Here is a 13,300-nt window from a genome sequence, read left to right as displayed (position 1 = left end):
CTTTTTTGGAAGTTTCACTGTAATAAGAAGATACGATTCCAGCAAAAATTGTTAATTAAGTGGCTAATACCTCAAAAACACTAAACCAATAGGTAGAAGCTTTAGATAGGAATTATGAATTTTTATAGATTTACCTATAAGAAATAATTAATTGCTAATGTATGAGCCACTTGATGTACATATTACATTGTAGTACTGAAAAGATCATACTCTGAAGGGACAGTAAGAGGTAGTCCTACTTCAGTTATTAGCCTTGAGACCCTCAAGAGTCTAGTCTTGTCTTTGTATCCACAGTGGTTTGACAAAAGCAGCAAATGATATTAAAAGCTTTCCATGCATTTTTGTTTGAAATGGTGAAGAATGTTGATATTTAACACCTGATAACTCAAGGAGTAGATTGATGATGGATCAATATTTGTGCATATGGGTCTTTTCATTTCACTTGTTATTAAAATGGGGGTTAAAAAAGTATGTAACCCTGTAAGGGTCTCTTTGCTCAACACCACTTGCGGCAGTTCCAAGCAAGCCACCCGATGAATCAGATGCACGACAGAAGCATAACTGAGTGCTGCTTAGTTACCACATGCCCTGTGGCTCTAAAGATGTGCCACTTGGAAGTGCCTCCAAGTGCCCTTATATGAAGGAACGCTAAAATTTTTTCCTGGAGAATCAGAGAATATCTTCAAAAGTGAATGAGAACAAGGTAGAAGCATTCTATGACAAAGTAGAAAATTTTAGCTGTTTATGTAGTTGAACCTACTAAATTATTCTTAGTCTTCAATGCATAAAGTCTGGGGGGAGGATAGGTGAGGGTAGAGCTCACCCCAGATTTGGGCACAGGAGTGTCATTATTATACTATTGAGAGAATGGTAGTTATGCCATAGTGCCCAATTGTTTTTACAATGTAGAGTTGTCCACTTCCTTACGTTGAGTCACCTGGGGATTTTTTACTCAAATAGTTCCCCCAAATTTTAGGAGGTTGAACTTAGGAAAATATCACTGAGGCTTGCATAAAGTCCCCCATACTCCTCTCACGGAGATTTTGGGAAAAATTTATTTGGACTATATTCAGATACTTATGTGGTGATTAGATTTCTCATGTTATTCCATCAATGTAGAGAGTTTGAACTTCTCTCACAAGAATGTTGCTGCCGTCACCTTGTACATTGACTGAAATCACGGATAGTTGGGTTAGATTTTATATTTAGCAGCACTAAGAAGATAATACATACTTGTTCGTTTGGTTTCTCAGATCCAAGAGCATACTTCTGGTCAGATCGATATCGGACTGCAATGTTGTACACCCTGTTGCCATACCAAATGGTCAGAGTGTAAGGGTTTTGGTTCTGCGAGGATGGCCGGATTAGGAAAGTGCCATCTTCTCCTGAGGGCAAAGAAGAGATAAATTTAATAATAATGGAAAGAGGAAGGCTTATGAAGAGGTGCTAGTAACATAATAATACTAATTGTACCTAATTATGAGGATTTCACACTTCACCTTTTTACCCTTACAGTTTTCACCTTTGGCTCACCTATTTAATGAATATATAGGTAAATGTAGGGAGCTAACTAGCATCTAGATTTGCAGTTTTTGGAATTCCAACCAATTTGTACCAATTCTTTCAGAATGTACCTTTCGATCAATTGGTATACCATCTTTTTTGATTACTAATATTTTTTAAATCGCTGAGCAGTGGTGTAGTGTGGAATTTTGAAGCTTGGGGTGGGTGTGGCAGTTGATTCCTCCAAAAAAAAGTCATGATGGTAGGCCAAGGAATGAATTCTTCATTTCTTCATCTGGAAGTAATATTGAATTGATAATCATGAAAAACTTTTTTCTTAATTCGTTTTTGAGTTTTGATTTTTATTTTTAATGGTATAATTTCTTTAAAAAACTGCAGGATGATGCCCCTCTTAGACGTGATGCACGGGGCGGTCTGCCCCCCCCCCCCACCTCACTACACGCTACACCACTGTCACTGGGGGCATGAAAGAAGTGATGACTAGGGGAGCTTTGGCTGGCTTAGGCCTTTTTTCACAGCAGGGGCAGGGCCTCAGCCAGAATTTTTTTACAGGGGTTCATTTCGTGGGTAGTTTACCTGGGGCCTTATCTTAGGGGCATTCATTTGGGTGGGGTGTTGATTGGGGAGGCTCAACCCTCTCCATGATCATAGTTGAAAAGAACATCTACACTCTTATACTTTCATCAGGAAGTCCAACAAGGTCCCAGCAAGAATTTTTTTAATGATATGAGTGGAATTAGGAGTTGCACTGAAAAATCTATTAATCTATTTTTCCTAAAACAATTTTTGTTCAAAGTATGTACAATGTATGTACATACATGCATGGTACATACTTCGAACATGGCTATGGAAGTACAATACATAACATGGTTTCCATGATTCCCACGCCAGCTTTCAAAATGTCACCATTCCTCTATTATCTTACATACTATCCCGGGTCAATTTTGCCTAGCCAATTTTTTTATCATCACATATATGTATGTATATCAAATCATAACAAAAACTCAAAAAAAGCGGATCATGACTGTATATGGTGCTGGGCAAGAGTAAGTAATTTACCCGTAGTTTCTTGAACTCAGGTTTATGCATGTAGGCATATCAGATAAAAAAACTTGAAAAGGTAAGGCCATTAAACCAGTATTAAACCATTCCACTCATACCTACTGTGAGGTGTTTCATCAGAATTTTTATGTTAGATTAATTTCTGTTGGAGGAGTGACACAATACACATAAGATGGTTATTTCTGTTGCCTACAATGTACTGATGATTGCTAATAAAATTGATTGATGATGATTGATTGATTGATAAAAAAGGGCTTTCACAATAGGTATACCCTGGAGAGTAAATTCAATTGTTGGAGGTCAAAAAGTCTTATGTAAAAAGTTTTTTTCCCAAGAAATCAAAGTCAACTAAATTGATAAAAGAGGCAAAAATTAACTTGAGACATAATATTTTAAGGTTTCTTAAAACTTTTATGAATAAAATGAGAAAATGAAGGGAAAGAGTCTTGTTTAGACTAAATTAGGAAAATTTTTGCAATTTAATTAGTGTGGCTTTGGGTTGATCAGGGGCTTCTTAGGTCAGAGGTGGAGAGGCAAGGGACAAAGGTCTTAATCCCTCAAAACGTTTTGGAAAATTCGATACTCCTTGAACCCCTCCCCCAAACCCTCTCGTAACAGTTGATTCTTTGATTTTGTGATCTATCAAAAAGGATTGTTAAACCAAATTTTAAGCTACGAGCATAAAATAGGAAATCAAAGTCACAATCATCAGTGACAAGGGGCTTCCCAAAATATCTTATTTTATCCATAGACCATGAAAGCAGTGGTGTAACTATGGAGGGGGATGAGGAGGATAGATCCCCCCCCAAAACCTCAGAGAAAAAAAAAATAGTACACCATTGTTTTCCCTATTGTGATGATTATCCATGGAACCATGAGTGAAACCCTAACGTCAAGTTCCAAAATAATGTAAATGTATTTCCAGGCGGTGGCGTAACTATGGGGGGGGGGGGGGGGGGGGGGGAAGAAGAGGATATAGATCCCCCCAAAGCCTTAGAGATATAAAATATTATTTAAAACTATTGTCTTGTTTTGACTTATAATAACTAAATCTGAAGTTGATGCGTAGTTTTCCGCGGCGTTGTCTAGATGATGTCTCCATGTTTCTGGGCTTCACCGCGTGGATTTTTCTTTATGACGACAGTTTCTCCGGTATTCCAACTGGCGTCTTCAGGTCTATGTCGGGATTCAATTTTTGGTGACATCCCGACATCGACCTGAAGACGCCGGTTGGAATACCGGAGAAACTGTCGTCATAAAGAAAAATCCACGCGGTGAAGCCCAGAAACATGGAGACATCATAACTACATCTGCTTGGAGTTAAATTTTTAGCGCTAAAGTGATTTAAAATGTATGTAAAGGCATGTCATTTTTTTAAATTTTACCAGATTTTGCCTGGGCGGGTGTCGCCATTTCATTCCCCCCCCATGGCATATTCCTGGTTATGCCACTATTTCCAGGTATGCCAATTTTCAAAAATATTCCTGCCTGGGGGGTGAGGCAATACGCAGGATGGTTATCCCCCAAAGCATATTCCCAATTACGCCACTGCATGAAAGTATGTACTTATACATATTTCAAAAATGAATTCCTCAGGTCAAAATTTTAGGAATGGATGAAACGACAAATTTTAATGGATGGGTGTATATCTTCTAATCCATATTCATACAAAACATGTTAATGACTCCACTGAGCCAATGAAACTCGAATAACAATTATTTACATGGTGATATTAGAAGAAAGATAGAAGGGGAATAATGAAAAAACAAATTGCATCATCTTATCCATTTTTACAGGTATTGGGGACTGAGGTACATTTAGACGTGAAAATAAATGGCAGGTTAAGGAAAAGCTTCCATCGTTAAAGTTATTTGAGATTCATCAAACTGCAGCATTGTAATTTTTAAGTGCATTAAATGAGAGCTTGGACGTCCTATATCAAATTTTTTTTTCTATTCTATATTAAATCATTCAAGCAGGATTTCCCATGCTACTTGTCATGATAGTTCATGGTATACAATAATTTGAGTGTGAAATTAGGAAAGATCAATTACTGTTGCTGACAAGCTCCTCTCCTCGTCTCCGATCCACATTGTGGTACCATGGCTGTTGACCGAGGGGAGTTTTGGGCCCGTTTATCTTTCTGGACACGGTTGATGTGCTGTTTGGAGGGACAGGCCTGAATGGACCGATTCCTGGTGTTGGAGGCAGTGGTCGAAGATTGGGGGGAAGTCTCTGGTCCGAAGTTTGGCCAGAATTTCCCTTGGTCGGTGAAATCAACGACGTGGTGGATGATGTAGGAGATTTTCTCAATTCTGATGGGGCTGCGAGTTTTTCTGAAAAAATGATAAAAAGCAAGCAAAAAATAACATTTCAGTAAGGTCAGTATTACAAATCAAGAATATAGGTTGGGATAATCAATAGAGTGATAATGTTCTGTTTAATCTTTGACAATTGCACTGCAAGATACTACTGCCTACGTTGGCTGTAGAAATTTTAGATTTAGTTCTTTTGGTCTAGGGGTGCACGTGGGAAGGGGATTATTTTGAAGAGTGTTCTTGCGTGACCATGTGCAGAGTTTTGGGGGGGGGGGGGCAGGGAAAGCCTGACCTCCCCTACTTAAATGGTAATTTGTCTGAAAAGGTACGAAACCTGTAGAATTACCAAAATATTTTAGTCTAAGATAGCCCTTTAATTGCTGATTTCAGAGGCTAAGTTAAACAAATTTGCCAGGGGAGAGCCCTGGGGATGTTCCTGGGTTATGTTCCAATGAGGGATATTCAGTAGCCTCTAAACCGTTTGGTAGAATTTCTGCCCCCCACCCCAATATAAATCTCTAAACTCCGCCCATGGGTGTGACAGTATTTTCTAAAAATTTTGAAGTGGAAGCTGAGGTAGTTCTAACCCTTTAATTCGCTCCCTCCTCTGGCTATGGCCTTGCTTCCTATTTCAATTATATTGCATACTTTTATGTGTAGCTTCAGCACCAAGATATATATTTATTATTGAAATATGAATACATATCTGTTTTTTTAGTTATGAACACAAAAACATTTTAGAGTTTCACATGAAAAAAAAACCTCCAGAAGAATGAGTGTGACACCAGTTTGAAGGGAAGTAAAACCATGAGTTACAGCTCTGGTTGACACAAGCCCTAGTGACAACACTGTGTCCATATATCCACATGCATGCATTAGAATCTGCGTTATGTTTGTGGTCTATGAAAAACAAATGGTGGATTAAGAAGAATGAGGCAATCCTCAACCTACCCTGAAATAAATGGATAATTTCAATGGAGTTTTGCTGAATTAAGGTACAATCCCCTTGTAATATTGGTCACACATTAAAAAAAATTAATATCTTAAAACGTAATTTTCATGTGAATAAATACTTTTTAGATTTCATCCTAGATTTTTCATCAGCGCTACCAGAAATTCGTCCTAAAGCGATTATTGTAGCGATTTTTTCCCAGAATCTCAGAATTGCTCAGGATTTTGTAAAACCTCATACCAGTAATATTTATGCTTTGAAATGCATAACAGAATGTTTTAGCAACAAGGGCCGCCCATATATATTTCAGGGCTTATGGCAATCAGGGGTATATAAGCATGAAATTAGGAGCGGAGCGGGTCATGATCTGGATCTGGGGAATATGGAATACCCACCGGGAAAGAGAGCGGTGTTCTATCATGTAAACTTTTTTTGTGGGGAGTGCTAAGCTCTACGATAAATACAACCCTAACTTCTCTCACGTTTGGGCCTTATAGTCATGCATTTGCATATAAAATCCATTTATGCCTTTGCGAGGATAAAAAACTATTAAATTAATAAAAATAAAAAATTTTGATATAATTTTTTTTGGTGGGTTCATGATCACAGCGACTCCTCTTAACTCCGCCCCTGGTGGAAGCGTTCTCCCCCTCCCTCGCCCCTCTCCAACGTTTAAGAACACCGAGGGCTGAACAAGTGTTCGCTGTTTCCTATCAATGGCAGATCCAGCCATGGGAGTGGGGCCGCCCTCCAATTTTCCCGTCATATTCAAAACTTTCAGCCTTAACCTCCTCACTCGAAAACTTGCGCCTCCTTCCTCAAGAAAATTTTAGATCCGTTTCTGGCCTTTACAAGTCCTCCTGGAAGTGGGGAAAAACAGTAACAAAACTCTCCAGACAGGGTGGCCCTCGATGCAGCCGCTAGGCCCCGGAGTACTCCTAAGTGAAAATTGTGCCGCTTTTTCTAAGGCGGCTCGCATCGATCGCTACTCATCATAAGTGACTAAAATATCAGCACAGCGCGAAATTTCCGAGAACCTGACATGTTACCTGTTTTGCGCTATACCACACCTACTGATAAATCAATCTATTCACGAATGTAGACGACTCATTTTAGTTCACGGCCATTACTCAAATCTAAAAATTATTCTCAACAATGTAGCTTCTGAGTGTTTATCACATTCATTTGCGCGTCTTATTTCCCAAAATTAAATATTCGAAATTCATTAATAAACTGACCTATAGTAGGTATACTTCAGCCACCTGATATTTCTCTCTCTTTCAAAAGGTGCGAAAAAGTAGCAAAGATTTCTTCGAGTCTTGGATTGTCATAGAGCGTTAATTATATGCAATACTTAAGGCAATAGTTATTCATCCACGTTTTGATGAAGTTTGAAATTTCTCACGTTCGTTGAAAGGGAAGCTTCGGTATAGTTGTAAGTCTACGCTTAAACACCGAGATACTCAATGACACGAAGTAATAATGTACGGACCATTGACATACGAGTCGTACGGTTAATAAGGAGTATTACCTTGAAGTAATGCGACGTTTGCGTGAAGCAATCCGAAAAAAACGCCCCGATTTATGGAAAAAGAATTCATGGCTTTTGCACCACGATAACGCACCTGCTCACTCGTCGTTGGTTGTTCGTAATTTTTTGGCCAAAAACAATACCGTAGTCATGCCCCAACCTCCATATTCACCAGATATGGCTCCTTATGACTTTTTTCTGTTCCCAAAGTTGAAGAGACCCATGAAAGGTCGGCGTTTTTCCTTGATTGAATAAATAAAGGCCGAATCGCTGAGAGTGCTCAAGGAATACCAAAAAGTGAATATCAAAAGTGCTTCGGAGATTGGAAAAATCGCTGGTATAAGTGTATTATATCTGGGGGGGACTACTTTGAAGGGGACCACATTGATATAGACGAATAAATAAATATTTTTTTGAAAAAAACAAAAATTCCGGGTACTTTTTGAACAGACCTCACATTTTCTTCATGAAATTAATTTCGAAAAGGTACATTCTAAAGAGAGTTAAAGTGCTCCGGCGGAGCAAATAACTACTAGCATTATTGCATACCCTCCGTGCAACAATTCCACCGGTGGTCTCACGGATCCACCCTTAGGGCCTCCCCAGGGATTTTAAAATTTCTCCCTCTGGGAGAGCCTAAACATTCCCCCTTTCCGGATCAATGAGCGGTCAATTACGGTATCCATGACCCACAATTCCAAGGCGACCGGAAGAGGGGGGTACAAAAGATTCGCACTCCCTGAAATTTTAGGGGATTACGTTCGTCAGTGTACCATCTCAATCTAAACCCCCCCCCTCCAGATGTACCCTCTCTCTAAATGAGCACCCTGTCGATTTTTTTTCCAGGAATGGCATTTCTAGATTATCTGAGAAAATTTATAGGTAGATATTCATGACGCAAGATGCAGGTAACTCGCTGCTGCGCATTGAATTCAGAATACCAAAGGTCCTCGGTTAAATTCCTGGTGCATTTGAATGCAAATGAGAATTCTTCGCCATAAACACCAAAGATGAGGAATTATCATCATCCCGAGGATTGTCAAGGGTAAACATGGCTTACATTTAGCCTTAACAGCACAGCTGAGAGGGCGTCAGGATGTATCACATGAAGATATGGCTGAATCCACACTCTCCCCATGCGAAATAATGCCAATCACTCGTCATGCGAGGCATACGGGGGCAAGAGAAAGGCCGTGCATCAGTTTATTCAGCATTTGTTGTGATAATTTTTGTCCGACATAGTATCTCTGGCTTGTCAAAAGGAGTTCATGTAGCCAGAAAAAGACTTTGGGGAGGAATTTTGAGTAATTCTATCCTGATTGCAGTACTCTATAAGAAGCTTATAAGTCTAGGTAAATTATTTTCCTTTTGCTCAACCCTAAAATAGGCAATTATAGTTTTGATAATTTCTATTTCGACTTGCGGTATAGATTTCATGATTAAGCTTTGCGTACTATCATAGGATGGAGGTAGAACTTTCAAAACTCATCCGCCGGAATTTCCTGGCTAAATCACCTCTGTGTAGGCAAATGCATTCTATTTTCAAACCACGTTTAAAAATAAAGCAGTCATTGGTTGAATCACCAGAGAAAGATGCTGTAGAACCTTTGAATGGGTTTTCCTATTATGATAACAGCATTTCGAAGGAAACACGCTTATGAAAAACTTGGTAAAAAAGGGATATCAGATGAAAAGCAAACATTTTGTATAATAATTTTTAACTAGAGCATAAACAATTATTCTTCCAATGATACTCAACTCTTAAAGGCCTCTAAGAGGGGAGGCGAATAGTTCTATAGTAAATTTGAATTTTTTAAACCCATCGAGAAAAAAGGAATCATTAATGCAAGAAAAAGGAGAAGAAAATGATTTATGAGGAATATCAGGTGAAAAGCAAATATTTTTATAGTAAATTTTTACAAGAGCACTAACGTTTTATCTTGGACTGTTTCTTAACGCTTAAAGAATAATCTCAGAGAAGAGGAGAAACGTTCTTCAATAAATTAGAAGTCTCGTACCTCATTAGGAAAAAATTGATCACCAATGCAAGAAAAAGGAAGAAAAGGGTTCGAAGAGAATATACCGTTAAAACAGTTTCAGTTTTTAGTGATTTTGTCGAATTAAAAGACCACGTAGATTTCACATGATTAATTTTATTATCGACTGTGCGACATCTTCATCAAGTCTTCAGCACCTGAAGATGTCGCATAGTTACGAAAGTGGTTGTAACTAAAATTATTTATGTACGACATCTTTAGCCTTCAGTATCTTGATATAGTTTTTTAAATCAAATTAGTTACATCGTACAATAGAAAGAGTGTGCAGGTGCCTCGGTGGAGGAAATAACTGCTATGTATAATGGTATACCCTCCGTGCAACCAACAATTCCAGGCAGGGGCGCAGCAAGGAATTAAGGCTAGGATGGGTTTTAGGCGCAACTAATACGTTGGTGTGTGGGGGTATGGCATACCCGCCAGGGTAATTGGGAGGTGCGGGGGCCCTCCAAGAGAAAAATTAGTATAAATAGTGAGTTTTACGACTTTCTGAGGGATATTTTATAAATCATTACAAAATTAGATAAGAAATATTAATGAATAAAGTTTCTTCTCCTGACCTTCCTTATTATAACAACAATGTAATGTTTATGCTCTTGGAGTATAGGTCATAGGTTACCTATACTCCAAGAGCATAAACATTACATTGTAGAAATATTAATGAAATTAAGTAAAATGGGTTTAACTTTAAAAAAATTCTGAGCTCTGGGGGGGGTGGGGTTATCCCCAAAAACCGCCCCCTCACTGTGCCACTGATCCCAGAGCCCCCCGTATTCTTGGACAAAACTGGTCGCCATTAAAATTATTTATGTGGAATCTACAAGGTTTTTTTTTATTCTACGTGAAGCAATTCCACGAAATCACGCCTCAAAGTATCCATTATTTTTTGTGATTTTATAGTTATCTCGAGAAGTAACAAAAATTATAATCGTCCCAAATCCTTCCCAAAAAAAATTCAGAAACGCGCTCGCGAATATATTGTGCTGACCTTTTCGAGCGACGGCGCAGAATCCGCGCGGGGTGCACAAACATGTCGGGGCGGCGGACTTACTGGTGAACACCCTCGGAGGACCGTCCTGCTGCGTGAGCGACTGGTGTCTCCTGAGCGTGGCGACGAGCTGCTCGGCGAACTGCGGCGGCATCGAGGGTCGCGAGGAGCTGACCCAAGGGGCCGAATGGACCCTCGAGTGCGCCGGGGGAGCCGCCGTCTGCGGGACCGAGGAAGATGCCATCGTGCGGGACGGAGGTCGGAGATCAAATGAACCTTCCGTCCCCCCCACAGCAACGCAAGTCTCTGAAACTGGGGATGGTCCCCCGCTGCGATTTCCTGCACACTCACTCTATCCTTTTATTTTGTCACCGAAAACTCTTTAGTGGCCAATCGGCTTCCAGGAAACTTCGTTCCGGATGGGATGGGAAAGTGGGGAGGGGTGGTGTAAACATAGAAAGCGTCCCTTTACCACGTGGGAGACTTCTGAAGAATAACAAGGGGGGGAAATATTCCAGAAACGATTATAATTAGAACACTCAAAGAAGGGGGATTTAAAGGGACTTTTTAAATGCCCTGAAGCATTTCGGAATTCCATTAACGTTGCTGCAATGGTGATTATTACGAAATAAAAGGGTGACACTCTTTCATACCTTCATGTACCAATTTATTGTAAATACTATCATTAATAGCCCTGAAGAAGATATAAGAAATATATCTTCTTCACGTTGGAAAATTATTTTGCATTACATTCTTAGAACTATACTCCGAGACGTTAATCATCGTTAAATAATCGAGGTCAATAAAAATAAATCGAAATGAAAGCGTTTTTATTATACAATAAAAAAACATTGCCGTCAGTTTCTTATCGGAGCAAATCTGGCAGGCAGGCATAATATGTGATACCCCAGAGTACGATATTATTCATTTTTGTAGTGATTGATAGAATCCATTACCTACGGATTAGATCATATCTAAAACGAACTGAGTTGGTAAGATTCGATTAAATATTTGAATTCCTAAGACTATATGTTTTTTTCATGTCCTAAAATAAAAATTACTGGATTGCTCCGGGCAGAAAACCACCCACCATTTCAGATGTGAGTGTAAGGAGGTATATAAGTAAGGATAATTAGCATGCAAACGATATATCCCTGTGCAGGGCCGAAGGTAAAATTTCGATTACATGTAATATACCAAAATTATTGAATTCAAGAGATTCAAACGACAGTTTGATGAGTAAAACCGTTGTAGCCATTCAGTTACAGCGGTGGAAAGAACATATGTGTGTGATACACAGGCGCTGAATACATATTATTCGACGTAACTTTCGCAAATGTTTGATGGCATAAAAATGCGACTTGAGTCATTCAAAATAAAGGACCCAAATAGGCGTCCTTCGGTCCATTATGGATACAATTTTTGTAATTAAATGGGATGCCATGGGAATTTAATAGTTCTCGCTATGCGATCGCATCCGTACAGCTTTTGGTCCAATTATTTGTATACAGTTAAATTTAGTCAAAACGACAAAGTTCAAAACTTTCATCCAAGTATTAGGAAGCACATAATCAGCCACAGCGCTCCGTTGAAAAAATCAACATTGCTATTCGCTCAAAGATAATTCTGCTCTCAAACAAAATGAACACCAACTCTTATCCACTGCCGGCGAGCGTGAAAGAAGGAAACGAGAAATCGGATGAGGAAACTAAAAAATTCCCATTGAAATACTGCAATGATACTAATTTATACATAATGTCAAGGATGTTAGTCAATTATAGTGAGCTATAGCGATACGAATGGAAAAATCGAGGCTGAAGTATTAAAGCAGTAATATTTCAAGATTTTTGGATTTAGGAGCTGAGGAATGGAACATTCTTTGAGTATTGGATGTAGTAGATCGGCATACCTACTAGTTCGAAGAGTATAAGTGATATATTTTCCTTACAGGGACACGTATTAGGAATGTATAGGACTTCTCTACATCCCTATTAGCGCCACTCTGCGCAATTCAAGGGCTAGTGTTCAGTGCGTAGTTATGAGGATGGTAGAATGTGGTAGCAAGGGGGGAGTTCTGGGGGGTTCGAACCCCTCCCCGAAATATAAAAACACAATTACTTTCCTTCATAAAAGAAAATATATAAAAATATCATGAATTTACAGAATATTTATTTGACTAATGAAGTTTTTTTCGATTACGAAAAGTGTTAGAGTTAGTTCAACAAAACCCTCTACTTAGTAGGTACCATGTTTTTCAAAACTTTTCCTCTCTGGTTTTGGACCCCCACCCGAACGAAATTCCTGGCGACCCCACTGGCGGTAAGTTTCTCTTCCCGTCAAATACGGCAATCATAATGCTCAGGGGTGATGATGCCAGGTGTAAAGGCCGTTTTACACGGAATTGCGCCGGTTAGAACTCCGTGCCTTTCTCAAAATGGCGTGGAATTGCGCGAATGCACGTTAGGAATTAGAGCAGAGGCTATTTTGCCATCTCACGTCCACGTATTCTCGCATGTGTTCTAGCAATTCACAGCTGCATTACACGACGAAATTTTGACTGCGCCTTCACACACACGTCAGATTGCACAAGTACTTGCCCCGTGTAAAACGGCCTTAATGGAATACACGAGAGTAATACGCACAGGAAGCTCCCTTCACGCTGCGCAGGCAAACAGTCATTCTCTTCCTGTGGCACCCTCGCATTGATTTTTCTACGCTAAAAAGAAATGCCGTTGGGTATGCGCAACGGCACGTGGCTCTGGTAATACTCCTTTCATTCTCGTAAATAAATACGCCCTCATGTGTAGCTTAACTGCGGTGGCTTTTGGTCCCAAAATCAGTTGGAACACACCACACAGCGGCTATTTATAC

The 13,300-nt window shown here is 39.4% G+C and overlaps 1 protein-coding gene across 2 annotated transcripts in view; it reads right to left on the bottom strand.

Annotated features, from left to right (window-relative positions):
• LOC124154237 (nascent polypeptide-associated complex subunit alpha, muscle-specific form-like) overlaps positions 1 to 13,300 on the bottom strand; it is a 107,631-nt gene that overhangs the window by 3,707 nt on the left and 90,624 nt on the right. For both annotated transcript variants that reach the window (XM_046527834.1, XM_046527835.1), the window contains exons 9-10: positions 4,641 to 4,922; positions 1,234 to 1,385 (exon numbers count right to left, since the gene is read on the bottom strand). In XM_046527834.1, coding sequence (XP_046383790.1) covers positions 1,234 to 1,385; positions 4,641 to 4,922 — 434 coding nt within the window. The remainder of the gene's footprint in view (positions 1 to 1,233; positions 1,386 to 4,640; positions 4,923 to 13,300) is intronic.

This window comes from Ischnura elegans, chromosome 2 (assembly GCF_921293095.1).
Source record: "Ischnura elegans chromosome 2, ioIscEleg1.1, whole genome shotgun sequence".
Classification (NCBI taxonomy): Eukaryota; Metazoa; Arthropoda; class Insecta; order Odonata; family Coenagrionidae; genus Ischnura; species Ischnura elegans.
Note: the sequence above shows the minus strand (reverse complement) of the source record. Positions and strands in the feature narration are given on the sequence as shown.